The sequence below is a fragment of the Penicillium odoratum genome (assembly GCF_028828045.1).
Source record: "Penicillium odoratum strain IBT 22623 chromosome Unknown utg000003l_segment0_segment0, whole genome shotgun sequence".
Classification (NCBI taxonomy): Eukaryota; Fungi; Ascomycota; class Eurotiomycetes; order Eurotiales; family Aspergillaceae; genus Penicillium; species Penicillium odoratum.
In genome coordinates this window covers 1,334,575-1,361,665 of record NW_026643145.1, presented here as the reverse complement: position 1 = coordinate 1,361,665, position 27,091 = coordinate 1,334,575, and the positions used below count along the sequence as shown (strand labels likewise).

The following is a 27,091-nucleotide window of genomic DNA, read 5'->3' as shown; positions in this document are numbered from 1 at the left end:
ATTGAATACAAGAGCATAATATCGAATATACGTGGGTCAAATTTTCCCAAACACCTCGTTTTCGTTCCTTTTTCATAGATATTTCGTTCAATTCTTCCCTTATATGGATCAATGAGAGATAAAAAAGTCATCCACCCAGCAGGTTAGTGTAGCGGTTTCATACTCAACCGGGGCCAAGTCAGGTGCACGACTCCTACTTGTCCCCACCATGCATACGTTTAGCTGAAGCAAATCTGCATCCCATGTGTTGGCGTACTTGATCCCAAGAGCCCCGATAGCCCCTGAAAACAAGGGAGGGACTACTGAAAGCTGAGTAGTGGGGTGGATTTCCCCCCAACCTTGAATTCCAACTTCTAAGATTTGGACCCAATCTTCGACCTCCTTTAGCCTCTTGACTTTCCCCTAATCTCGGCTCCTCTTACCACGACTCTCCTCGACCTTGACTCCCCCTCGACCTCGAGTCCTTCACCAACCTCGATATTCCATCAAATTGCCCTTTATGTCTTTTCATCGTTTCTAAATGTTTTTATGAGTTTATTTTGCACATGATTCAAATAATTATTTTCACCTTCTCATCTACGTGAATATATGATGAAAAAGGGCGTGAGATGTCTTGAGGATATATAATTTTGAAATTTCCAACGATCTGTACATACTTGACAAACCTTTTCACATGTTCCGTGTTAATTGCTCTCCAGCACAAGGAAAATAACCAAGACCCTGGAAAATATGAAGGAATAGACAGAATCTAGAATCGCGAAGTAGATTGCGGGTACGGCGACGAGCTCACTGGGGATCTGGTGGAATAGTTTGGTCAGTAAAATGAAATGAAAATGGAACCTTTCTTTGCTGCCTACCTCATCGACTTGTTCAATTCCAAATACTGTTGCCATACCTGAAAGAGAAGACTTATCTCCAAAGGTGCATTTCGGGATCCTTGTAGCCAGTGGTTCGTCTTGCGATGATGTATACTGAGCCATCTAACTCCATGAGACATATATATACGCAGTACAGTATAAGTCCCAGAATAGACCCGAGCTGCTGAAAGAAGACGCAAATTGTAACCATCGGACTCCATTCTTGTGTGAAGAATAAATCAAAGTGTCAAGAAGAGTCAGCATGCTTGCTCTCACGGCTTGTTGACAAAACTCATGACATGTTGATCCAAAGCCTGATGTGATAAGCCTTATACCCACACCTTGAAGTGCTAAGACGATGATATCCTGATAATCTCTATGATAAGGACCTCCCTATGTATTGCCCCCTCAGGGGATCAATTCACTGACAATGAAGACGGTCTTGCGACCAAACTTCGTCGCCGACGGGATATATATGATGTTAAGCAAACCGGAAGAAGTATACAGTCGAGCGCAGATTTCCTGCTCATATTGTTTAGACTGACCCCAGTGTCTTTGGTGATCAGGGTCCAGCTCACCGGTGTATTTCTTGTCAAATAAAAAGACGGGAGTCGTGAGGGGTAAAAAGAGAAATGGAAGCTCCAAGCGACGGTATCAACAACAGCAAAAAGTATTGATGGATACAACAACCGCCCAAGGAGTGATAAGATCAAATATGGGATTCATGAGAGAGAGGAATTAGTTACCACGGGGTTTTAGGGATTGGAAAGTCCACGCCACAGATAGACTGAGCGGGCCAGACCCCGCTAGTTAAAGAGCGGAGAACCTGCAAAGTGTTCACCTTTCCATTTATCTAAATCACTTCTCATTGCAAAACAATAATAAAGACACTAGCATGACAGAAAAACCGCTCAACCACGCCTCTTCCATTCTGATTGTCGGCGCTGGAGCTTGGGGATGCTCAGCTGCCCTGCATCTGGTTCGCCGAGGATATACAAATGTCAAGGTGTTGGATGCTTACCCTGTGCCGTCAGAAATTGCGGCTGGCAATGATGTGAACAAAATCATGGAGCACAAGGAGCTCAAAGGTCAGATATTATGATTATTTCAATCCGTCTTGTTTCAGCTAAAAAAATGACATTCTCCAGAAGCAAACTTTGACGCAAGAAGTCTCGCCTTTACAACCTGCAGTCGAGCTGCACTGAAAGGCTGGCAAACTGACCCCATCTTCCAGCCATATTTTCACGAGACAGGATTCATTGTCGCGGGGCACACTCCAGCTCTAATCCAGCATATCAAGGAAGAAGAGATAGACCCTTCCGATGCCGAATTCATATCTCTCAACACAGCGGAAGACTTTCGCAACGCAATGCCACCTGGAGTCTTGACAGGGGACTTTCCAAATTGGAAAGGCTGGCTGAGCAAGAGTGGAGCTGGTTGGATTCACGCGCAGAAAGCCATGATCGCAGCATTCACGGAGGCTCAACGCCTGGGCGCGGAATTCATAACCGGGGCGCCATCGGGGAAAGTCGTGTCTTTACTCTTTGACCATGGTGATGCGGTGGGAGCACAGACGGAAAACGGAGTACACCATGTGGCAGATCATACTATATTAGCTGCGGGTGCTGGGAGTGATCGGCTACTGGATTTTAAGAAACAGTTACGTCCCACTGCCTGGACATTGTGCCATATCAAGATGAGCGCCGAGGAAGCAAAACTGTATTGTGATCTCCCGGTCTTATTCAACATTGCGAAGGGATTCTTTATGGAGCCGGATGAAGATAATCATGAGCTCAAGATCTGCGATGAGCATCCTGGATATTGCAATTTTGTTGCTGATCCGTTACACGGCGGAGAGGAGCGAAGTGTACCGTTTGCGAAGCATCAGATTCCCCTTGAGGCAGAGGCACGAGCTAGAGACTTTCTGCGAGATGCGATGCCACACCTTGCCGAGCGACCCTTTTCATTTGCAAGGATTTGCTGGGATGCTGATACGCCCGATCGGGCATTCTTGATTGATCGCCATCCCGATCATCCTTCTCTCATTGTCGCTGTGGGAGGATCTGGCAATGGAGCGATGCAGATGCCTGCCATAGGCGGGTTTATTGCGGATGCGTTGGAGGGAAATCTACAAAAGGAACTAAAGCACGTTGTCCGATGGCGCCCTGATACAGCGGTAAATAGAGATTGGCACTCTAAGCAGAATCGTTTTGGTGGGCCAGACAAGGTCATGGATTTTCAAAAATTGAAAGAAAATGAGTGGACTTCGGTATGAAAGAGTAGTTAGAGCAAGCTATAGATAAATGGCCACAAATTCAAGTACTGTCATCCGCCAGTCCTTTCAAAGTGAACACTTGAAAGTTACTCGGTCGTGAATGCGCAAGCTCCCATATCCTTCTTGATAACCTCAGCCTCGGGTCTGATATCGAAATCGAAGATATCCATAGGCACACCGATAGTAGTACAGGCATTTGGTATATCCACAATGCCAGCAATATGTCCCTGTACAGGAGCACAGCTGAGCAGCAAGTAAATCTGATAATCATTATACCCGAACCGTCGCAGGTATTCAATGACTCGCAAGCAAGTCTGTCGATAGGCCACTGTAGCATCCAAATAATGTTGCTTGCCATTCTCATCCACTGAGAATCCCTCAAAGGTGAGATAGCGCCCGGGGCCGAATTGGGGCTCTACAGGACCGGCATGGAAGATCGGCGACTTCATGTCTAGCTTCGCCATACCGTTCTTGATCACAGAGAACTTCAATGTGATAACACCTGCCATTTCGATGGCGCCACAGAACGAAATTTCGCCATCTCCCTGGGAAAAGTGAAGATCTCCCACCGAGAATTTCGCGCCTGGGACGTGAACGGGCAGGTAGACCTTGGAGCCACGGGAGAGGTTTTTGATATCACAATTACCTCCGTGCTCAGGACGGCCCTAGGTACATGAGTAATCATTCGATCAATAAATGCAAATGATGGGCCAAGACATACCGGAATTGTTCGTGCACCCTCCTTTGCGACCTTTTCCTTAATATCCTCAGCAGAGCTACCAGCATGGACATTTGTGGGGTTTGGCGGCTGCGCAACGATGCGATCTTCAATAGTATTCGCAGAAATAAGCTCACCCTCACGGCGATTCCATTCGGCAAGGACTTCCGCCGAGGGAGCACATCCTAGAATGCCCGGATGAATCAAACCCGCAAAGCGAACGTGCGGGATGTGGCGCGAGGAACAGAAAATTCCCTCGAAATCCCAAATTGCCTTCGCACTACAATAGATTGAATAAGAATGTGTGGACCGCAAAGTGAGGGCAAACATACGCTTTCGGATACAGCTCATCCAAGAAGCCGCCGCCATTCTGCCTGTCGAAGATACCGGTGAATCCCCATGGCTGTTCTTGGAAAGGTTGAACATCTTGGATTTCAACTACCAAGACATCGCCCGGCTCGGCGGTCTCGATTTCGAATGGGCCGGAGAGATAGTGGATCTCAGTGAGATCGACGTTCTTCACATCGTCGGCCGAGTCGTTGTTCTTGATCTGTCCGCCCGTCCAGTCCAGACATTCGATCTTTACGACTTCATTGTTAGCGATCTTTCCACAGGCCGGGACTATTAACCGGTTAGCGGTGGTTTTTGAAGGCTATAACATCAACCTACTATCCGGGTGCCATCGGTTCTAAAAGATGTCAGTTCATGAGTTTTGTTTCACACAGGAGGGGTTCATACGTGTAAGCCAGGCTGCTCGCGGGCATGCTTCTCCAAATCCACCTTCAGAGCAGTACGGATGCCAGTGATACCCATGCTTATTAAAGTACTTTAACTTGTGAAGTGATGAACAAGGCCGCGTTTCAGACGATTTATATCAAGCCAAGGTAAGTGGGGATCGACGATGAAAGTGGGTTGTAGAGATAAGCAAGTACTCCGCGGAGCTGAGAGGGGTAAGGATACTCTTCTCCAAATTTGGTGATTAGTTCCGACCTCGCAGATGCAAAAGAGGATCAACAATTCAATTGTACCTCGTATGTGCATGAGCATATCAACCATTTGATTGGCCTTCAAAGGGGATCAATTAACTGAACCTCCATAGTTACTTAGTGATAGAGGATAATTGATGCCTGAGTAACACCTGAGTAACAAGGCATCAAAGTTCATGGAACCAGGCACGTGATCACTTCACCATCACGTGCATCGATTTCGTCTAGACCGGTGCCTTGTCGATTGAATCCATGCGAGGTTTGATGCTGAATATGATCTTTCCATTCCAGAATAGCACAACTTCTCACCTAACAAAGACGCCAATTAGCACTCGATTATGAAAATGCCGTTTCTTTAAAGTTGATGGATAGAATGTTGAGCTGAGGCGAGCTTCCGACCGGAGAAAAGGAGTCTAGACCTGATTTTTGTCTCCATTAACTAGTAGTTGGCGCAATACAGGTGGCGTCTCAGCCTACTTCTTCTAGACTCATTGTCGTTTCAGGGTTTTTGAATGTGATATGTGTTTTTCTCATTGGGAAGCGGTAGTGGCTGACAGTACGTTTGCAATACTGAGGTCGGTTAGAGCAGTGCTTGGGACAATCTTATATCTTCATGCCACTTCACTTTAGTGCCTCAAGCCGTCCAGAGTCCCTGGTCCATTGATGATGTGGCCCCTAGAAGATCTTCAATCCTTTACCCACATAGGCTGCCAAGACTGAAGACGTAGTATGTGGGGCGGTTTCCCTTAGAGCCACAGAAAACCCTTCAACCCCACGTCAACCCAGTCTGTAATTATTACAAGGCGACAAATACTGTACCCCGGAGCTGAACAGGGTTGATAGTTTCTATTTTAGTACATCAACGGAGTAACTCAACGCGTCATGGAGTAATACGCAACTTGATATACATGTTGTGTGTCATGCAGTAGCATTAGCATGCCAAGCGGAGCCCATATTCTGAAACAACCAATCATACTGCTACTTCAATAATTCCGCAGGGGAATACACTCCACTGGGGCTGGTCCTCAAGGCACAGAAATGGTTTCTCATTTGTGCAATTGTGCTGGATTTATATTCCTGGCCCCTGTAGCTGGTGCCGGACGTTCCCGCTAATCCTCACATATACGACCGCATGCAGCCAAGTTCCAATGATTGCATCCGGCGGATCAAAAAGCCCCGGGCCGCGCGTTCTTATTCAATCATGATCGAACACTTTCCAAGCCAAGATTGCGCCCAAGGCTTGTTTCAGTCGTTTGCCGTCATTTTGGTTTCCGATCTGCACCCGTGTTACAAGTGTCGACACGTAAGCTCCCTTACGTCTGGTTTCAAGTTTGGGGGTATAACTCTTCATCAAACACCTGTTTATTCCTACATGGAACAATTTACGCCATGATTCGACTTAGCTCTCTGCAAAGGGCACTCGCCGCAGCCATCTTCTTGGTTTTTTTGCTATGTGGTTTGGTGTACCACAACAGATTAGATCAGACCACTTTGACCAGCAATTGGGGATCAAGTAGTTCGAAAAATGTTCCAATCGGAGATTGTTCTGTCGATATTGGATATTTACATTCATTGGGTTTCAATCATTCGGTGGATTATGCGCGTTGGAATATTCGAGTCACCGAGTCGAAAAAATTTACCGGATTTTCGGAAAGCCTGGATGTTCCAATTCCCGAGTTCAACCGCCTTGAGCTCGATACAGATGCTACTATTGATACTCTTCCGCAATGTCCGGGGGTGGTAAATATCGAAGTACCGAAACGCAAAGCCCCTGTGGACGCATCCCATTTGATGTTTGGTGTGGCGACTACCATAGACCGATTAGACGACTCCTTGGAAGCGATCTCGCGATGGGCAGGTGGTACAAAAGCTCGCGTGATCGCTCTGGTTGAGAGCGATGACAGCCTAAACACCACCGCGGTCATGGAGTATGCCACAGAGTTGGACGTGACGCTCCAGATCCTGGAAAACGACGAAGAATTCCTAGACCGTTATTACAGACTCACACGGATCCTCTTTGAACTTCACGACGAGTCGACTCAGTGGGCTGTCATTATCGATGATGACACCTTCTTCCCTAGCATGGAGGGCCTAGTCGCCCAACTAGCGACCTACGACGCAACTAAACCATACTACATTGGCGCACCAACTGAAAACATGCAGCAAATGGCATCCTTCACTTATATGGGCTACGGAGGCGCCGGAGTCTTCCTCTCAATGCCGTTGCTGCAAGAAATCGACGTCCACTTCGACGACTGCTTCGAGTACAAAGACCACGGCGATAAGCGTGTATCCAAATGTATCTACAGACACACCACCACCAAATTGACCTGGGATCGCCACCTCTTTCAGCTTGATCTGAGCCCGGATGGCTCCGGCTTTTACGAAGCAGGCCGCCAATTACCTCTATCCGTGCACCACTGGAAATCTGAAAACTGGTTTCCCACAAATATCGTCGGCATGAGCCAAGTCGCCGACATCTGTGGCCACGAATGCCAACTTCAACGCTGGAGAATCACGGATGACTGGTACTTCATCAACGGATTCTCCGTAGTTCAGTACTCAGGTCCACAGACACCAGAAGACTTGGCCTCCATGGAACAGACTTGGTCGTACTCTTGGAAGGAGGATGAGTCCTACGAGTACAGCTTGGGACCGTTGCGGCCACGAGATGATGGTAAAGTGTCTTACCGACTGCTAGATGCGGTTTCCGCGAACAAACAGGTCCGGCAGTATTATCTACGCCAGCAAGACGAGTGGTCCTTCGAGGAGGAGCCTGAAAGTCCGCAAGTCTTGGAGGTTGTTTGGACATTGGCCAAGTAGACCTGTTGTTCATTGTTTTTGGTGTTTACTGTTCATTAACTAGCGCATTCTTGGGAAGCGATGCCGGCAGGTTCGGCCCTTCCAGCCTTACGAATTCATCATGTATCTGCTACATTACCGCTATGTAAAATTGGAAAACATCCATATCTAATGCTAAGAATGCTTCTCCACAAAATAATATCAGTATTTAAACGGTGGATATGAATCACATAATGTAACTGAGACGACTTTTTCCACTAGAGCGTATATCGAAATCCCTTCTGCAACCGACGCGCCGCCGCGATATCAATCCCTTCATAGTCAGCGGTAATTTGTAGTCGTCTCAGTTCCTTCTCAGTGAGCTGCACTTCCCCACTCTCATTATCCAATCGTTCTTGGCGCTTGTTCAACGATCGCAGATTGAAATATATGAACATAGCCGACAAACCACCCAACGCCTGCAATGCAATACAGATACCAAGAGCAACAGGGTAATGATACCCCTGCGAGTCAAAGTATGTATAAGGCGTCCAAATAGTGGCCGAGTTCCCAATAGAATTGATAAAAGCATAAGCAGCAGCACGCTTCGCAGGAGGTCGAGGTAACGCATTCGCAATCCAAGAATAAAGGGTCCCGTTCTGGGCAAAAGTGAAGTTCATCAAAAACAACGAAAAATATCTCGGTCCAAACGAATCAGTAGTCATGAAAATAACAAATCCAACAATCGTAATGGGAATGGGATAAAAGAAAAACCAAAACCGAACACCCATTTTATCAGAAAGCCAACTATGAAGAAGGCTGTAAAACACCATAAACACATATGGTGGCGCAACGAGTAACAACGAGATCGTCTTGCTGTATCCCAGTGTCTCCGCTAGTGTTGGGAAGAAATATTGAAAACTTCCTCCGCCAGCAATGCACATAAACGCAAATGCGAACACGTAGGTCTTGATATCTGTCATTGCCATTTTCAAGCCCTTCAGCTGGCTCATCCCCGGACTACCTTCTTCATCGACATCAGCCTCGGCTGCTTCAATTGCCAGTCTGCGTATGGCGACGGCTCGCATTTCTGGTAAGAGAAGCCGCCACGTATCGGGAAAGTCGGGGAGAATAAAACATATAACCACACCGATGAAGCAGGTGATTGACCCTTCGATTATATAGAGCCATTGCCATGCTGACATACCTCGTTTTTCGGCTAAGCCGTTGAGGATGCCGGCTGCGATGAGATTGCCGAATGCGCCGCTGATTAGTGAGCCGGAGTAGAAGATGCTCATTCGAAATGCCAACTCGGATCGCGTGTACCATTTGGAAAGGTAGAACAGGACTCCGGCGAAGAAAGGCGCCTCTGATGCACCTTAGTATGTGGATGTTATTTGCGATGGTGGTGGACTTACCGACTAAGCCTAGAATGAATCGACATGCTACTATCCCACGGTAGCTTGTTACTTGGCTGGTGCATGCAGAGACTAAGCCCCATGCTGTGACGAAGAAGCCAAGGTAGATAGATGGTCTCCCCATGTAGTTGAGGAGGAGGTTAGATGGAACCTGCATGAGGATGTAGGCGACGAATAGGATGGAAAGACCGGTTTGGTACTGCTGGCCGTCTAGATGAAGATCCTCTGTAAGTCCTTGAAGTTTGGCGGCTGCATAGTTATTTCTATGTGGACATATGATCAGGAAACTGGACGTAAAAATTGGGAAGTATCACACCGATCGTTCTGTGCTTTGAACATTATCAGCATCTGAATTACTCACCGGTCGATATAATTCATTAGGTAAACAAGAATCACAAGTGGCATGATCAAAAGATCTATGCGACGACGAAGTTTCTTCTCAAGCACTTTTTCCTCTGGGGTCAACTCAGCAAGATGCACAATTTCTTCGTGTGACATCTCTGCTTTCTCCCCCATCACCTCCGCATCTGAAATTGTATTCTCGCCGCGTTCCATGATTTAGTCAGTGAGCAAGAAAATCCGACTCTTCCCCAGAATCCCACTGACCGTGATACATCCATGGTTTATATAGCTTCGTTGATGCACTCCGAGTCGAGCTGAGTACATGCAGATCATCGAGTCCGGGGTAATGTGGGAGAGAGGAGAGACATGAAAGCAAAACTGACGACCCACCAATAACATTTATTGAATGTCTACCTGGTATGCAGTCATAGTAAGCCAAGACATGCATCTATGGTATGGAATTGCGGTAAGCAACCCCTAGCCCGCATCTCCCCCACACTTTGCCCCCACTAGGTCAAAGCTTCTTTGTCTAAGTTAAGGCTATTCAGCCTATTATTGGAGGAAAATTTTGATGCTGGAATGGGATCACGGACTCTTTTCCATATCCGCGCCTTTTCCAGCGGATATGACAGGATACGATGATGAGGGCTGATCAGGGTCTAGTCAAGGATGAAAAAGACAGCTCACAGACCTCAAAGAACGGTCTTGGCTTGGAATTTACATATAGCCGATATTGATATCTATTTAATTTATCATCTTATCTGAATCTCATCGGGTTCGTCATAATTGCACATGTGGTAAGAAACCTTTCTCGTCGGGAATACTTTGCTTATTTTTTCTAAAAAAAAATAATTAAATATATACAATCAGAATATTCCTGTCGGCGGAGCAATTGGAGAGCACCCGTAAAAAGATATTGTGGTAAAGAAACAATGTGCTAAGACTGCCTTGCAAAAGGCTGCTTCTATTTTTGAAGCGCAATTTGGCCTTGATTCCGCCATGCAAGGAACTGTAACAGCCCTTTTTGACGTCGGAGCACCAAGTGACCCGAGAACTTATATATTTCTCTATGTATAAACATTCGTTGATATTTTGACCTATTTTTCGGATGTCTGATCTCCGCATTTCTTTTCGCCGGAGGTAAGTATCACCAGAAACATCATTATTGAAATTGTATATTCACTTGACTCACCATAAAGCCTGCCGGAATAAGTCTTGAAGCGATTGATCGTTTTTTGGGAACCAATTCTCGACTCGAAATGAGGAAATTGAACCAAATATAGCGCAGAGTCAAGCAAGGTCTCCACGCTTCATAAAGATGCATCTTTGGGTGGAGCAAAAGGACCAATTAAGAATTTTCAACACTGCTATTCTTGATCCAAACCAGGTTATGACTTGTTCAATCAGTACGCATGAAGGTGTAAGTCGGATTTTAGAGGAAATGATGTTTGGAAGCTGAGTAGTTAGGGTAGATAAAAAACAAAGGGCAAAAACAAGTGGTTCCAGAGGGGGTCGAACCCTCGACTTTGGCGTTATTAGCACCACACTCTAACCAACTGAGTTATGGAACCGCTTATGTAACGTGGACCCAACCTTTGACTTATAATCTGTAGTACTTCATTTGGCTAAAAAAGCATTACCTGATACTTTTTATTTCTTCCTCTAGTCTATATAAGATATTTATCTTTATCCTTATAAATTGTAGGGTAAGGTAAGAATTATATTTAGGTAGCTCGACCAAAATTTCATTTACTAGCCTATTAAATTACGCTATATTACATAAATGAGACTGAATCATGCATGATATGTATACAAACGGTTCAGCAACTTAATCTCTTGATTATAAGCAGAATAGAATACTCGATTGCGTATTTCGGAATATGTCGCTTTTTAAACGATCTGTATTGGCCTTTTGTTGCATTCCGGGTACTGCAACCAACATCGAGGATGTTGAACAAGGCCTGCTCCTTTTGGAGAGCATGCTAGTATAAGTCGTACTCTTAAGTCAAGCCATTTGGAGTATAGTGGCAGAGAAAAGATTTCATCAAGTTGAAACTCAAGTCAGCCTATAAATTGAACAAATAGTAGGATATTGGTCTCGGTAGAGGGGCCCGAGGTTCCTCGACCGGCCCTCTCTTAGACAAACTGCCCTCTTTCACCTGTCCATTCTCCTCAATTTTGGAATATAATTGTTAACGCATGATTTCGGAATATGATAGGCGCCGCAATCTCATGTAGCCTGTGATTAGTAAAAGAAGCCGAGTTTAATGTCGAATGGTCGGTCCAGTGAAGCTTCTACGAAATAAGCGGTTACATCATTGTCTCTGCATCGGTCTTTGCTTACTAGGATAAAAACATTTGATGCCATGTCTCTGTTAGTAGGACTGGGACCTTCTCCGGTAGCACTAATGACAATTTAGTTGTAAATTTTCTCTAAGCGCTATACTGAACAGGGAAAAGAAAAGGTGAGTTTGAAACTGGTACGTCAATGGCTGCGAAAGATGATTCGACGATCAACAGTGAAGGTAAGAGGAATGGAAAGAGAAGCAGACAGAGAAACAGAAAGAGAAAGCAGAATAGTGTTGGTTCTCTACAACACTAAATTACGTGGGGTCATCGGTCTCAGCTGCTTTCTTCCAGAGATGTTACTGATGGGCATGGGGCAGCACTGCTGAATCACAATGGCCAGTATCTGGACGGTGTTGGAGAGCGCAGTGGGGATACTCAAGCTAAGTTTCCAAGATTCAAATCTTGGTAAATCTTGGACTAAAGCGGATTCGGAGAGTCAAACGAATAATACCGTCAATACAACTATCAATCTTACGAAAAGGTTGGTGGGAAGCTAGTAGTGGATCTAAGGGTTTTAGCGTGTTCTGCTACCCCTGGATCCCTGGATCCCTGCACGCTACGAGTGCTATTGGTACTTTCGAACTTTTCTGCGGGTATGAGAAATATGAGGGCCCACAAGGGACAGGATTGGAAAGTTTTTTTCAAAGGGTTTTACCAAATTTGAAGTAGTGCAAAATATTTGGAGAATAATTATTCCCGGCTTATCCGGTTCGCTCTACCGTGCCATCTTCAGGTCCTGTACGGTAGTGGTTTCAATGCTCTAAATTTCTGAAATATTTTCCTTGTTGAAATTTTAGCTTGGTCGGCATATAGTAGTGTACTCCAATGTTTGTGGCTCTTGGAAGTTCTAGGCAACTCATTAAAATTCGAAATATTTCCTCTTAATCTCATTTATACCAGTCATCTGCCTAGTCCTCCCGAAGCTCCATTCTCATTTCTGTGATCAATTGTGACAAATATTCCTATTCGCTGTGTAAGAATTTCCTCGCACAATTCTTGAAGCACGATGCAGTACAAGGCACTTACCATCCTCTTTGCCACCGCGGCATTGGCCGCTAACTTGGACGAGTTCACCGTTGATACCGCTCTTGAATCTTTATTGGCAGTTCCCACATGGGTTGAGGAAGCCATCGCAAGCGCCGAGCCAACCGCATGGGCCTCGTCTTTGGAATACAACAGCGCCTTTCGAATGACCGAACAGCTTGCGGAGCTGGCTGGTACCATGCCGGCGTGGTACAGCAGTCTTCCTGAGAGCGTAAAGCACTTCGAATCCACAAAGGACGCTGCCATTTACTCGTACGAGCTCACAGCCACCCAGAAGGATGTGTTCACCTCCTCCGGCTCCCACAGTACTGTCACCGCTACTGCTACCGCTACTGCCACAGCCACTGGCTCCTCGGACGCCGATGCAAGTTCAATTTCTACTGGTGGGGCCCCTGCCGCAACGGGTGCTATCTTTGTAGGCCTTGCTGGTGCCGCTGGAATCCTTGGTCTTTCTCTTGCCCTTTAAGGAGCAAATCATGTACTGCTGCTGATCTTTGGTGTTTTCCGGCTATGTAATGGCCAATATCAAGCTGAACTTCCTTTTTTCCATGTCGCCGACGCTGTAGCATTTCTTTTGTTTGAGCTTATGATAAACATCATGTTGACCTAGTTAGCTTGAGTCATGTCAAAATTTCAACCATTCGCAATATATCCACTCTGCAACGGTTTCTTTGAGAGCAGCGAAAGAGATGGCCCATTTTTCTTGTAGATCCTTCAGTTCCTCGCGACCTTCATACTCCTCCATAGCCGCCACAAAATGATAACGTGAATTTTTGATAAGGGTCGCTCGCTCGGACAACCCCATCCTCCTTAATACCTGCGGTTGCTATCATCATAGCCTCAGTGATAGGAGGGTGGGGCTCTTTGAGGACTGATAGCCATCACTTCGTGGCCAAATTATTTGTTGTAACTCAGGCATGAGTTCTGGTATGAGCTTAGAGAAAAACTAAGGGCTATGAATACAAAAATGAGCCAAGTTGATTTGCTGTCATCTAGTTTCAAGGCTAGATTCTGACCTATTATCTTGTTGACAAACATATAGATCATTATACTGGACCATGTTACATAAGCGGTTCCATAACTCAGTTGGTTAGAGTGTGGTGCTAATAACGCCAAAGTCGAGGGTTCGACCCCCTCTGGAACCACTTGTTTTTGCCTTTTTAACCCATACAGCCATGGAGAAAAAGACTTATACTCAGCTTCTGAGCAATGTTCTCTCCATTGCCATTTTTTGTACTCCATCTCTCTATTTCTACGCGCAATTTTATAGCTGACCTTCGCACTTCTTGCCATCCGTCCTCTCTAGTTCATAGGACATCACTGACCCTTGCATGCCCGTCGAAGGTCAATTCCTAGGAAAACTGTCTTTTGCTCTATTGGTTTCATACTGTGCACGTGGACTTCTAGTCGGATACTTATCCGTGCTTTGTATAAGCTGACCCGGTGTTTACCCTGCAATATGTACGTATCCACCCCCACGCCGAATTGGAACCAAGTAATCACTTCAAACTTGATTTATAAAACCCGGAACCTTGAAAGTGATGTGACATATTCTGTTCTCGTAGTAAGATATCCTTAGCGATTTCCAATGAAATGTCAGTGCTCGCGGAAAATGGTTATGTGTTCTTTTCCGGCACTCCAGAAACCCCAACCGGATATCCGGAAAACCCTCTTGGTTCTCGGAGGGACCCCGAATCGAAGCCACTGAACAACAATCGCGTATAAAATAAATAACCTCCAGATGTCCGCAAATTCAAAGCCTAAACCGTTTGAGATTATCGACAATGGCTACAATGACTGAAACGACGATGGTGCCAGTGCCGCCATCGCAAACCCAAACCCAAGACCTCGCTACTCACCTATTCAACGGCACTCTCCATGCTGGATATCCTCCGATTGAACAATTTATGACAATCGATGGGCTTCTCAAGGATCATGCAGCTCAGTCCGATCAAGCAAATCACCCATTGGTTTGCTACCCAGTTCGAAAAGCAGATGACTTCGAAGAACATACGGCAGCAGACATGGACAAGTATACGGATCTTGCGGCTCGCTATTATATAGAAAAAGGCCTCCCACCAGCGGTAAATTGAGCAAGCACACAATTGCCAACTTCGACTGATATCTTCCAGGATCCCAATTTGGAAAAAGCGCCAATAGTTGCTTTGCTCGCTGGGTCCAGCTTCGAAGTCATTTTGACGTTCTTCGCACTGAATCGGCTGGGATATACTGTTCTCTTCTTGTCAACTCGACTTACAGCCCCGGCGTATGCTCGCCTATTGAGCATGGTAGATTGCAGTCAACTTGTCATCGCCAATCAATACCAACAGACTGTGACCGATATTTGCTCGGAGCGGCCCGGCTGTACCAGATTTCCTATCTTGAAGCGTGACGACTGGTTCAATCGGCCTTCTAACGCTCAAAAATTCCAGCGATCAAACGTCGACCCAGCAAGGGAAAGCAAAAAGATGGCCTGGATCCTGCACTCATCTGGAAGCACAGGCTTTCCGAAACCAATCTTCTTAACCAACTATCAATGTCTTGCCAATTTTCGCAAGAGCTTTGGACTGCGCCTGTTCACCATCAGTCCCTTGTTTCATTCACACGCCTTGATGGAGCTCGGACGAGCTTTTTACACCCGCCAATCAGCATACCTTGGAAACCACTCTCTCGCTATTACCTATCAGAACCTTGTGGACGCTTTGAAGGTAGCCAAACCGCAGCAAATCAGCGCTGTGCCATATGTCATCAAACTCCTCGCTGAAAAGCAGGAGGGGATTGAAGCACTTGCTAGTCCTCAGCTCGTTCTTTATGGTGGATCGAGCTGCCCCGATGATCTCGGTGATCGGCTAGTTGCACAAGGTGTCAACCTCGTCGCGAACTATGGTGCGACAGAGACTGGGCAGATCATGACCTCCTTCCGATCCGACGGAGATACAGAATGGCAGTATATGCGCCTGCATCGCCCCGTTGCGGATTACACTCTCATGGATGAAATATCGCCTGGTATTTTTGAGTGCGTTGCGCTAGACGGATTGCCGAGCAAGGGTCCGTCCAACTCGAAGGCGCCATTCAGTGAGAAGAATCCGGAAAATAGCTTTCGAACAGCAGATCTGTTCACGCGCCATCCTGATCCGGAAAAAAGCAATTATTATAAGTACATGTCTCGCCTGGATGACCGAATTACCCTTGTGAACGGCGAAAAGGTGCTTCCTATTCCGATCGAGGGGCGTATTCGAGAGGAAGAGCTCGTGGGGGAGTGTGTCGTATTCGGCTTTCAGCGAACCGTACCAGGGGCTTTGATCTTCCGTGCTCCTGGAAAGGCACCCCATTTGGGTAATGACGAATTTCTGGAAACGATTTGGCCCGCCGTGGAAGCGGCGAATGCTCGTGCGGAGACGTTCTCGCGAATTCCGAAGGAATTGGTAATCATCAAGGGGGCGGATGTGGCATATGCAAGGACAGACAAAGGGACTTGTATTCGCGCTCAAGTTTATCAGCAATTCGAAGATGATATTCAACGAGCTTATTCCAGATTCGAAGGCAGTGGACAGAAAAATGGAACTCTTGCACTTAACGTTTCAGAATTGGAAACCTGGCTCCTATCCAGATTCCAGGATGACTTGGGTGTATCACTTGAAAGCCCAGATGCTGATATTTTTTCTGCTGGCATTGACAGCTTGCAAACTACCCGGATATGGAGATGTATCGTGCGGGATCTCGACCTTGGAGACCAGAGTGGCAGTTTGTCCCAGAATATTGTTTTCGAGAAGGGAACTATCAGCGCCCTTGCGAGACATTTGTTCAAGCTGCGGACTGGGCAAGAATTTGAAGAGGAGGATGAAGTGGAAATCATGCGTGAAATGATTGCCCGATATTCATCCTTCACTCTCCACAACCCGATCATTCAGCAGCAGCCAAACACAGAAGTTGTCATCGTCACGGGCGGAACTGGAAATCTAGGAGTCTTCATGATTGCCGAACTGCTCAAACGACCAGATGTTTCTGAGGTGTGGGCACTTGTACGTGCACCTGGACAAGCAGCTGCAGGTGCTCGTATGTGGAAGGCGTTAGCCGATCGCAAAATCTCTCTCACGGACTCCGAGGCTGCAAAGCTTCATGCTGTGCCTAGTGACTTCTCTCAAGCCAACCTCGGTCTGGATAGCTTTGTCATTGAACACCTGCTCTCATCTACGACGAGTATCATCCACAGTGCCTGGGCAGTCAACTTTAACCTTGGTGTCCGATCCTTTGAGCAACAACATATTCGTGGCACGTACAACCTCATCAACTTCTGTCTACGTTCGAAACTTCCAACTCCTGCTCGGTTCTTCTTTTGCTCCAGTGTGAGCACCGCAAGCAATACTCCCAAACCTGCATCAATTCGCGAGTCTTTGATCCATGATCTATCGCATGCGCAGACTATGGGATACGGAAGATCGAAGCTAGTCACAGAGCATATAACGCACAATGCAATGCGTCAGACAGCCATGCACGCTAGAATTTTAAGAATTGGTCAGCTGGGCGGCGATACCAAGAATGCTCAATGGAACGACACGGAAGCTGTTGCTCTAATGTTCCGCAGCGCAATGACAACGGGTGCACTACCAGCACTTGATGAAAGTCCAAGCTGGCTCCCTGTTGATCAATGCGCTCAATCAATCACAGAAATTGCCCTGTGTAACACCCTGCCGTCAGACGTGGACTTGGTATATCATCTGGTCAACCCAAATACCTTCAGCTGGAAGGATGATTTGCTCCCGGCTCTGAAGCAAGGCTCTGACCTACCGGAGTTTGAAGTCGTGTCACCGCAACAGTGGCTGCAAAGATTGGCAGAGAGTGAACAGGACCCAGAAAAGAATCCTAGCATTAAGCTTATAGATTTTTGGAGGGGCAAGTATGGATCTGATGATTCGCAAGCAAAAGCTGGACGACTTTCATTCGAAACCCAGTGCACCACACGAGACTGTCCGTCTTTGGCTTATGTGAAAGACCCGGTGACTGATGGTTTAATCAAAAGATATATTAGTTCTTGGATTAGCCAGTGGACAAGCTGATAGATTCCAACGTTAGATTACATGTATTTAGGTATGGGTGAAATATGAATTCTTCGTCAATCAACAAAATATATGTTTAACATGCACATATCTGCATGTGAAGGGAAATACCAGCGGTAGGTAGATGCGTCAACTAGTACCCATGATGGGTACCTGTAGACTTGCATCCCAGGACTATAAGAACTTTGGAATAAGGACTGCATGTGTTCAAACTCATTCAAGGATCGCATTGGACCAAGTGAGTAAACATTTGAATGTTGACGGGGGGTAAAACACCCATGCGCGGCCCGCCAATCAGCTCCCAACCAAGCAACATGTTACTCACATGTACAGCTGATACTCCTGTGAGTACTTTATTGTGATATATCAGATTCATACCATCAAAGTTGTATTCTCACAAAACATTTTAAGCATGAACGTCTTCCAGCCCCCAACACGATGCTAGACGCCGCTCAACTTCTAACGCTCGGTTTCGTGTTCGCTATGGGATATGTTGTGTACAATGACCGCAAAGGCGACCCTCGCGAACCACCAGTGGTGACGAATAAGATTCCCCTGGTGGGACATTTACTCGGACTCATAACATCCGGGTTTGGTTATTTCACTATCCTCGCGTAAGTAGTGTATTGCCAGAACGTCGAGACAAAGCTAAATACTCAATAGAAAGAACAACCGCGACAAGCCTATCTTCACATCAAACATAGTGTTCAATAAAACATACATCATCACATCACCCGATCTAATGCAAGCAGCTCAACGCCACAATAAGACTTTGAAACTTGATCCATTGGTAACCTGGGGTCTCCGGAAAGTCGCAGGAATCGAAAACGAGAAGACTCTTGATTTACTGCGAGAAAAGGAGTCTGGTGGTGGTGGGCTCATACAGAAGATTAAGCATGATATGGCTCCAACGCTAATGGGCAAGTCATTGGACCAAATAAATGCATGACCCGGTTGTTGCTCCCTTATGTAGATCGACTCGGCGAGAGCCCGAAAATCGGTCTATATGGATGGTGTCGCGAGGCCATAACAGATGCAAGCACAGAGTCTTTATACGGTCCCCTTAATCCATATGGGAACCTTGAGGTTGCAGAGGCTTCTTGTTAGTCTGGAGTCAACAAAAGATGGATTTCCGGACTGACATGATCTATAGGGAATTCGAAACAAATCTAGCTTCTTTGGCTGTGAACCCTTTCCCACGGCTAACGGCACGTAAGACTTTGAAAGCTCGTAGCAAGGTTTGCAAATCCATTGTGAAATATATTGAGAACAACGGCCCACAGCAAGGATCCGAGCTGGCTATCATGCAATACAAGACGGTAATGCAAGCAGGAGTCTCCATGGACGAGTCCGCGAAGATGGAAATCCCCATTACCATGGCTTTCTTGTCGAACACTGTTCCCGCGGCGTTCTGGGTGCTGTTTGATCTTTACACCCGCCCGAAATTGCGTGCTGAAATTCGGGAAGAGCTCAAGACAAATGCGCTCTCTGTTGCAGTAGACGAGTCTCACAATATTGACATCGGGGCTATGAGAGAGAAATGCCCGTTGCTTTTGTCTACTTTTCAAGAGGTGCTGCGTACGCGTACAACGACGTGCTCTTCGCGCATTGTGTTGCAGGATACTTTACTTGCGAAAAAGTACCTTTTGAAGCGGGGGAGTATGCTCAATATTCTTGCAGATGCAATGGGATATAATTCTACTGTATGGGGTGCAAATTCCGCCGTTTTTGATGCGCGGAGGTTTATAAAAACGGTGAGTTCGGATGATACCGAGGGGAAGAAGGATGTTCGGCGCCCAGGGCAATTTATGACGTTTGGAATTTCCCCTGTCATATGCCCTGGTCGGCATTTTGCTAGTTCGGAGATTCTAGGCTTGGTTGCTATGATGATCTTGCGATATGATGTTGAGCCAGTTAATGGGAGCTGGAAAGAGCCCCCGAGGAACCAGGCGGCCCTGGTTTCAATTATGGGGGCAATCAAAGGCAAATGCCTTGTCAAGGTAGCAAGAAGGAATGAGTTCCAAGGTGTCAAATGGGGTTTCAAAGTGGAAGAAGGCCAAGGACAATTCCCATTGGTGATAGGGTAATCAGGGGTAGTGAATGGGTTTCTGTTCGTAGATATGTTGAATTGGCTAGCATATTGGTAAATGTATGAGCTTCGCGCAATATCACCATTAGGACATATGTACACCAGAAGGAAAAACAATCTCTTGAATAGCCATTGCTACCAGAGAGCCGCCGGTCAACGCCATAAAATGCAAATGGAACAAAGCCTTCAGTGGACTCGAGAGAACATATCCCTTGGAGGTCCAGACTCAGTCATGAAACCATAACAAGGAAAATTAGCTCTATGCCTTAACAGCCTTTGAGGCTCCACCCTTGGCCTTTGTCTTGCGCTTGCGATCCCGCTTCTTCATTCCAGTCATCCCAGTCTTGCACAGCTCTGCATAACGGGTGTAGAATGTCTCGAGGTCATCTGATGTCACAATTGTCGAGAACTTGATTTTCGAGGATGTATTCTTGGTGATCTTGCCTTGCTTGTCCGCCTTGGGCATCGGCGCATTGGTGTTTCCATCGGTGATGCGAATGAGGGTTGAAGGTGGGGAATTGGATTCGGAATTGGGTAAAGATTTTTGAGTCATGGAGACAGATCCCCGTGCCTTTTCGGATGTCTTGGAAAGGAGATTTGTAAGAGATGAGAAGAACTGGCGGTGACGTGGTTAGCGGAGCTCTTGGTGGTGGTCGCGTGGCCGAATGGGCGGAATTTCAACACAAGACATCACAGGGAATCGCAGCATACCTCATCATGGCTCAGAGGAGGGGCCATTGTGAATAAAAATGTGACGGTGAGCGACAATTAAGCGGCGATATCGTGTCGAGACCACGCAACATTTATCTCGTGGGGGAAGAAACTCCGCTGTGGGTTCAAGTTTACCGCCCTGGAATTTGGCAGGCAGAAAAAAGTAAATCCTACCGCCCAAGACATAGGTTTCCTTCCATCAATATTCAATCACTTCTCTTCCAAAACACGGTCAACATGAAACGTCCACGTCAGCAGCACAATACAACCTCTCTGCCTCGTGACTTACGGTCCGAGCTCGGGATTCGCGATCGGTATGGCGAGAAGAAGCGCCGACTGAACGGACCTGCCTCACGAAAAGATCGCCGACAAGCGGAACGGAACGAGAAGAAGTCGAGACCAAATGTGCAACCACGGAAACAGTACCCTCGTCAAATGGAGAAGGCAAGTGATGATGATGAGGATTCCGACTTCGAAGCGCAGAAGCCATTGGTGAACAAGGGAGGTCAGAAGGCGCTCAAGAATAAAGTCGGGTCCTCCCCAAAGTCCATGAAGACGAGCCTGAAGAAGTCCCACCAAGAAGACGAGGAGGATTCGATGGAGGATTTCGGGGACGATCGACGATCTGGACGAGGATGACGAAGAGGAAGATGATTCGGAGATCGATGAACCCGAGGACATAGAAGTTCCTCATATTCCGTCGGGTGTGAAATCTAAACTCGCTCAGGATGACGCTGAGATTGCCGCTTTGGAGAAGAAACTTGGCCTTAAGAAGGGCAAAACATCCAAGAAATTTGAAGACGATGGGCTAGATGACCTACTGGGTGATTTGGGGGAGGCGTCAGAGGATGAGAGTAAACAACGGAAACGAGAAGCGGACGAATGGCTCCAGAACAAGCGAAAGAAGGCCCAGAAACTTCAAGCGCGTGAAGAGGAGGATGAAGACAGCGATGAAGACAGTGATGAAGATGATGACCTTGATGAGGAAATTTTTGGTGATGAGAGTGACGACGACGGTGACTTTGATGGTTTCGACGAGGAAGAAAAAGCTCCTGCGAAGAAACGAGAGAATCCATACGTCGCACCAATCCCGAAGACCGAAAGCTCGCAGCCTCAGAAATATGTTCCCCCATCATTAAGAGCCCTATCAGACCCAGAAACGGAGTCTTTAACCCGACTAAAGCGTCAGGCCCAGGGACAGCTGAACAAGCTTTCCGAGGCTAACCTCATCTCTATTGTATCTGAATTTGAGAAGCTTTATCGCGACTACCCACGACAGCATGTCACATCAACTCTACTCGATCTGTTGATGGGGCTTATCTGCGAAAGGGCTGCTTTGCAGGACACATTTATGATTCTCCATGCTGGTTTCATCGCAGCTCTTTACAAGCTTTTGGGAATGGACTTTGGTGCTGAGATTGTGCAGAAGATTGTGGAAACGATTGATGCCAATGGTGATGAGCGAGGAACATTCGCAGGCAAAGAGGTTATCAACTTGATTTCTCTTTTGTCACAACTCTACAACTTCCACGTCATTGGAAGCCCGTTGATGTTCGACTACGTGCGTTCCTTCTTGGAGGATCTTACGGAGGACAACACGGAACTTCTGCTCAAGGTCATTCGAATCTCTGGTCCTCAGCTTCGTCAGGATGACCCTTCGGCGCTCAAAGATATCGTCCTTCTCATCCAGCCCTCTGTGGCTAAGATTGGCGAGGACAAGCTTTCGGTCCGCACAAAGTTCATGATAGACTCTATTACCGACCTCAAGAACAACCGCGTCAAGAATGCTGTTGGTGCCAGCATTACCACCGAGCATATCACTAAAATGCGCAAGATTTTGGGTGCTCTGAATAATTCTCGAGTTATTCGTGCTTCCGAACCCATCAGTATCACCCGTGCTGACATTCACGACTCTTCAAAGAAGGGCAAGTGGTGGCTTGTCGGTGCAAGCTGGAAGGAGGACCCGTTGGTCTCTGCTCGGAAAGAATTGGCAGATGTCTCAACCGACTCCGAGGATGACAGTGATGCTGAGCCTGACCTGGGCGATCTCGCCAAAGCCCACCGAATGAACACTGATGTCCGTCGATCAATCTTCGTGGCTATTATGTCCGCCAACGACTTCCAAGATGCCCATGTCAGACTTCTCAAGCTTCGATTGAAACGTGCCCAGGAATTCGAAATCCCCCGTGTTCTGCTGCACTGTGCGATGGAGGAGGACGCACATAACCCGTACTACACTCTCATTGCACGAAGAATCTGCGGTGACCTGGGACGCCGCATTAAGGTCTCCTTCATGTTTGCCCTTTGGAACATCTTCAAGAGAATGGGCGAGAAAGGCGATATGGATGACGAGGAAGCAGACTTTGATCCTGAGGACGAGGAAACCGCCGTCAGCATGAAGGCTGTCATCAACCTGGCTAAGATGTATGGTATGCTGATTGCGGACGGTAATCTGACGCTCAGCATACTGAAGAACCTCAACTTTGCCTACTTGCAGCCGAAGACGAGGACCTTTGTCGAGGTGATGCTTATTACCATCATCCAACAATCCCAAAAGAGCAAAAAGGCAAGGAAAAACAAAAAGCTTGCTGGCTCGGAGGAACCGGTTAAGGATGAAGAGTCCTTGATGCAAATATGCATGCGCGTCCAAGACGCACCGCACGTCGCAAAGGGATTGATTTTCTTCATTCGCAAGGTCGTCTCCAAGACCGACATTCTGGAGTCGGAGAAAGACCAGAAGTTGGTTCGCTGGGGTTGTAATGTAGCTGTGGATGCACTCAAGGCGATTCGCGATTAATGACTGCGCGATGGTCTGTACATGAAGATCTTGTTTTCAGCAGTTGTTTGTATCTAGAATATACCCATCATGAACTTGCTGATCAAACTTGCAATGCAGAGAATGAATTTCGTTGCACATAATTCATTTCGGACATTAGTAGAGACCTGATAATATACAACTCAAGTAGCTTCCTGCACCAGGTCCCATTCCATAGCCACCAGCCAGCGTTCTTTGGACTTCTCAGCTCCATCCACCTGGGAGTAAATCGCCTGCATTTCTACAGCAGATGGGAAAGCCTGAGGGCCGTGGAGGTCAATATTCCATGCTAAGCCGCGATGAAACCCCAACAAATCTCCCGGTTGGATGTGAATTGGAATAGAACGCGAAGACGTGCGCGGTTTAGAGCGAGGAGGTCCAAAAGCAAGGATTTTGAGAACCTTGGCACCCTCTTCAGCGGAATCGTTCACAGCCTCTGCCTTGATAAATGCAAGTGGACCTGAGCTACTAAGCATCCCGTTATCAACACTTATTACTCGAGCCGCCACAAGATACCGACTCGACATTTGAGATGCGCGGTCCTCGGAGCTGACATGCAGTAATCGAGTCTGTAGTGCCTGTTCGCGCTTCGACCCCATCTCAAGGATCCAGCCCCGTACATCCGCTGCCATACCACCAGGCAAATAATTCGAGACACCCGCACGAGGTTTTCCCCGACGACGAAGGGCGCGCGAAGAAGGCGAGAATGGCGCCGGGATATCTTCTATCGTAGGCTTTGGAGATGGGGATCGGGGAAGCACAAAAGCCGGCTTGCGTTTCTCGAGCGGGGTTAAAGATTGTGACGGTGCCTGTGTCTGTGTGCTCGAAAGAGGCAGACTACTTGGTGGCCTGCTGCCCGAGAGCATGAACCGGGGTTTACTACGAAATGGAGTGCTCGCAGGACCTGGAGTTGATGTTCCGATGCCCCCTGGTCTCGATGGCACAGGTGTCGCGTGTACGTTCGGATGTTGGAATCCAGGTCTAGATTGAGGGGCAGGTGATTCTTGAGCTGCTTGGTTCAGAACCTCTGGTGAAGAGGTGTGATCCAAGTCCTCACGCAGCTTCTGGGTGAGAGAGCTTTGTCCCAAGACGCGTCGACGCTTGTTTCCATCTTCGATAGAGGCAAATACGGTCTCCTCCTCTGGGTCCACGAGTCCCGGGGTTGCGGGAGCTTCTGGTTGACTACTCTCGATAGCATCATCTGCTAATTCCCCTCTCCTTTGTGTACTGATGCTTCGGGGTAGTTCGTCTTCATCGTAATCTTCAATCACGTCTCTTTTCCAGCGCGGGGGAACGACATTACGCCGTGATGCAGAAGTGCTCGCGACTGGGGCAGTGGATATGAAATCATCATCATCGAGTATGTCAATGTCATTGGGCGGTTGGGAGAGAAGGAACCGAGGTGAAGTTGCGAACTGTGGACCACGGCGCGTAGACTGGCGGCGGGATAGGCGGAATGGCGAGGGAGTCTGCAGGTAGATTTGATGAGTTGATTGTAGAGAACAATGATTTGAAAATGTCACTCACGCCCGGTAAAGGCATGTAGGCTAGCCCTGAAAGCCCTTAGGCGAAAAACTTGCGCAACGCGGACGCGTTGAAATGAAACGCGGGGAGATTGAGACGGGAATGATCTAATCCATCTAAATTGTTACATACTACTAGTAATATTCCCTTTCACAATATAAAATCAATGAATATCCGCTACCCATATTTCTATCACATTTTCGCTCTTTTTTTGCTCCACATCTCTTCCTGGCGCACCGCGAGATCTGTGAGGATTTCCTCACTTCCGCCACCAACAACCATAATCCTCAAATCTCGGCTGATCTGTTCCACTCGCCCACCAATCCCTCCTCGTTGATATCCAGCACCACCAAAAATCTGCTGCGCCTCTCGATTAGCCATTTCCAATAAACGACCTCCGTGGACTTTGGCCAATGCTATGCGTGCAGACAGATCATCAATGTCGCCATTATTGACCTTGATATGGTACGCCAGCTGCTCGATCCACGCCCAGTGTGATTCCAGGTACCGAGCGATGGTGGAAAATTTCGCCCGGATGGTCTGGTGTGTAATTAAGGGCTTTCCAAATGTCTGACGGTCCACTGCATACCCATATGCGTCTTTCAAACAGATTCGGGCTAGGGAATTGGCGTTGACGGCTATCATAAGCCTTTCGCGGTTGAAATCTGTCAAATTCACATCACGCTAGTCAGTCATTTGTTGAACTCGAGTGGGTGAATGAAGTTTGACTGACTTACTTTTCATTAGAGTAGCGAATCCGTTGTTTTCTTCACCGATAAGGTTTTCCACAGGCACGCGCACATCCTCTAGGGTCACCCACTGGCTATTTCCCGCATTGTTTCCGCTGTTCTTCACTTTGCGCATGGAAAGCCCGGGCGAATTCGTTGGAATCACCAGGACAGATACACCTCCTGCCCCTGGGCCTCCTGTTCGGACTGCCGTGGTCATATGTGTGGCTATGGCGGCGCTAGTAATCCATTTCTATATCTAGGTTAGCCTCACAACAACACATTATTGGTTAGAAGCGATCGGTAAGACGAAATGTGCCACCACGAACCTTGTTTCCATTGACAATGTAGAACTTACCTGACGCATCCTTCTTTGCCGTGGTTCGCAAATTCGCCAGGTCCGAACCTCCAGTGGGTTCTGTAGCACCGAGACAGAAGCAGACATCACCGCTCAGGATCCCTGGTAACCATTCTTGTTTCTGCTTGTCTGTGCCGAAATGAACAATTGGAGGAGCACCGATTGCTGATGCACCACTCAAGCCACTATTCACGCCGCCATGGATCTGGGCCAATTCGTATTGCAGAATGATGAAGTGAAAGATGTCCCATTCTAATATACAAAGACCATCAGTCAATCTTTCATCATTGCTACCCAGGAAAACAAACCGTCATAGGGGATATTACAAGGCAAGGGCACCCCATTCCGATACTGCGGAGGCAGATCCTGAAAGATAAACCCTGCCTTGATGAAGCTTCGCCTGGCCTCCTCTGGGACTATGCCGTCTTCTTCCCATTGCTCAGCAAAGGGCTCAATGTGTCTCTTGACATATTCGCGCGCGTATTTTCTCAATGCACGGTGGCTGTCCTTGTAGTAGGGAGAGGCGAGAGAGTTGTACCAAGCTGGTTCTGCGAAAGGACTATGGCTGCCGAAGGGCTCTACCACTCCACGCGATTCTGCAACTGTGCGCGGCATTATCAAAACTCCAGGTAACGCGCTTGTTCCAAGGTTAAAATATTCTAGATACGAAATACCTACCGTCAGGGTTTATATACCACATGCAGGAATGGTGGGACATAAAGTGTCTCCTAAATGGTCATAATAAGTAGCCACATCCAATTGGAGGGGTCCACGGATATCTTTAGGGATATACTTAATTCGAGCTAGCATAAGTGCTGAGCCATGTACGAAAAGATCCACTTACATTTGAAACCCTTACGTGGTACAATTATGACTAAATTGTCTGACTGGAATTTATCTGACTGCACTGTTGGAAGATGACCCACTAACCGCGGTTCGCGAATACCTAAGTGTGGCCAGCACACTCTAAATGTCGATTCCTCACCTCTATCACTGGCTCAAAATGACATTATTGTTCTTTATGGGTACCTAAAATTAT

At 47.2% G+C, this 27,091-nt stretch overlaps 10 protein-coding genes across 10 annotated transcripts; 6 read left to right on the top strand and 4 right to left on the bottom strand.

Annotated features, from left to right (window-relative positions):
- Window positions 1-1,752: 1,752 nt before the first annotated feature.
- N7520_003742 (NAD(P)/FAD-dependent oxidoreductase) lies at window positions 1,753-3,132 on the top strand (the record flags this gene model as incomplete). The annotated part of the gene is made up of 2 exons (XM_057137677.1): window positions 1,753-1,945; window positions 2,006-3,132. The coding sequence occupies 2 exons, from the start codon at window positions 1,753-1,755 to the stop codon at window positions 3,130-3,132; spliced, it is 1,320 nt and encodes a 439-aa protein (XP_056998142.1).
- An 86-nt stretch (window positions 3,133-3,218) lies between these two features.
- N7520_003741 (acetamidase/formamidase family protein) lies at window positions 3,219-4,663 on the bottom strand (the record flags this gene model as incomplete). The annotated part of the gene is made up of 5 exons (XM_057137676.1): window positions 3,219-3,797; window positions 3,854-4,130; window positions 4,183-4,471; window positions 4,520-4,538; window positions 4,589-4,663. The coding sequence occupies 5 exons, from the start codon at window positions 4,661-4,663 to the stop codon at window positions 3,219-3,221; spliced, it is 1,239 nt and encodes a 412-aa protein (XP_056998141.1).
- A 1,562-nt stretch (window positions 4,664-6,225) lies between these two features.
- Window positions 6,226-7,659, top strand: N7520_003740 (glycosyltransferase family 31 protein; the record flags this gene model as incomplete). The annotated part of the gene is made up of 1 exon (XM_057137675.1): window positions 6,226-7,659. One exon carries the CDS (start codon window positions 6,226-6,228, stop codon window positions 7,657-7,659), a length of 1,434 nt encoding a protein of 477 aa, XP_056998140.1.
- Window positions 7,660-7,895: 236 nt separating this feature from the next.
- N7520_003739 (permease of the major facilitator superfamily) lies at window positions 7,896-9,590 on the bottom strand (the record flags this gene model as incomplete). Its single annotated transcript, XM_057137674.1, has 3 exons — window positions 7,896-8,986; window positions 9,036-9,298; window positions 9,397-9,590. The coding sequence occupies 3 exons, from the start codon at window positions 9,588-9,590 to the stop codon at window positions 7,896-7,898; spliced, it is 1,548 nt and encodes a 515-aa protein (XP_056998139.1).
- A 3,142-nt stretch (window positions 9,591-12,732) lies between these two features.
- On the top strand, window positions 12,733-13,236 carry N7520_003738 (uncharacterized protein; the record flags this gene model as incomplete). The annotated part of the gene is made up of 1 exon (XM_057137673.1): window positions 12,733-13,236. The coding sequence occupies one exon, from the start codon at window positions 12,733-12,735 to the stop codon at window positions 13,234-13,236; it is 504 nt and encodes a 167-aa protein (XP_056998138.1).
- Window positions 13,237-14,554: 1,318 nt separating this feature from the next.
- N7520_003737 (uncharacterized protein) lies at window positions 14,555-17,827 on the top strand (the record flags this gene model as incomplete). Its single annotated transcript, XM_057137672.1, has 2 exons — window positions 14,555-14,854; window positions 14,903-17,827. The coding sequence occupies 2 exons, from the start codon at window positions 14,555-14,557 to the stop codon at window positions 17,825-17,827; spliced, it is 3,225 nt and encodes a 1,074-aa protein (XP_056998137.1).
- Window positions 17,828-18,265: 438 nt separating this feature from the next.
- On the top strand, window positions 18,266-19,914 carry N7520_003736 (cytochrome P450; the record flags this gene model as incomplete). Its single annotated transcript, XM_057137671.1, has 4 exons — window positions 18,266-18,441; window positions 18,491-18,699; window positions 18,753-18,929; window positions 19,001-19,914. 4 exons carry the CDS (start codon window positions 18,266-18,268, stop codon window positions 19,912-19,914), a joined length of 1,476 nt encoding a protein of 491 aa, XP_056998136.1.
- A 261-nt stretch (window positions 19,915-20,175) lies between these two features.
- On the bottom strand, window positions 20,176-20,654 carry N7520_003735 (signal recognition particle 14 kDa protein; the record flags this gene model as incomplete). Its single annotated transcript, XM_057137670.1, has 2 exons — window positions 20,176-20,532; window positions 20,628-20,654. The coding sequence occupies 2 exons, from the start codon at window positions 20,652-20,654 to the stop codon at window positions 20,176-20,178; spliced, it is 384 nt and encodes a 127-aa protein (XP_056998135.1).
- A 210-nt stretch (window positions 20,655-20,864) lies between these two features.
- On the top strand, window positions 20,865-23,424 carry N7520_003734 (MIF4G domain-containing protein; the record flags this gene model as incomplete). Its single annotated transcript, XM_057137669.1, has 2 exons — window positions 20,865-21,155; window positions 21,208-23,424. 2 exons carry the CDS (start codon window positions 20,865-20,867, stop codon window positions 23,422-23,424), a joined length of 2,508 nt encoding a protein of 835 aa, XP_056998134.1.
- Window positions 23,425-23,585: 161 nt separating this feature from the next.
- Window positions 23,586-26,667, bottom strand: N7520_003733 (uncharacterized protein; the record flags this gene model as incomplete). Its single annotated transcript, XM_057137668.1, has 5 exons — window positions 23,586-24,911; window positions 25,204-25,631; window positions 25,704-25,947; window positions 26,024-26,304; window positions 26,361-26,667. 5 exons carry the CDS (start codon window positions 26,665-26,667, stop codon window positions 23,586-23,588), a joined length of 2,586 nt encoding a protein of 861 aa, XP_056998133.1.
- Between the last annotated feature and the right edge of the window lie 424 nt (window positions 26,668-27,091).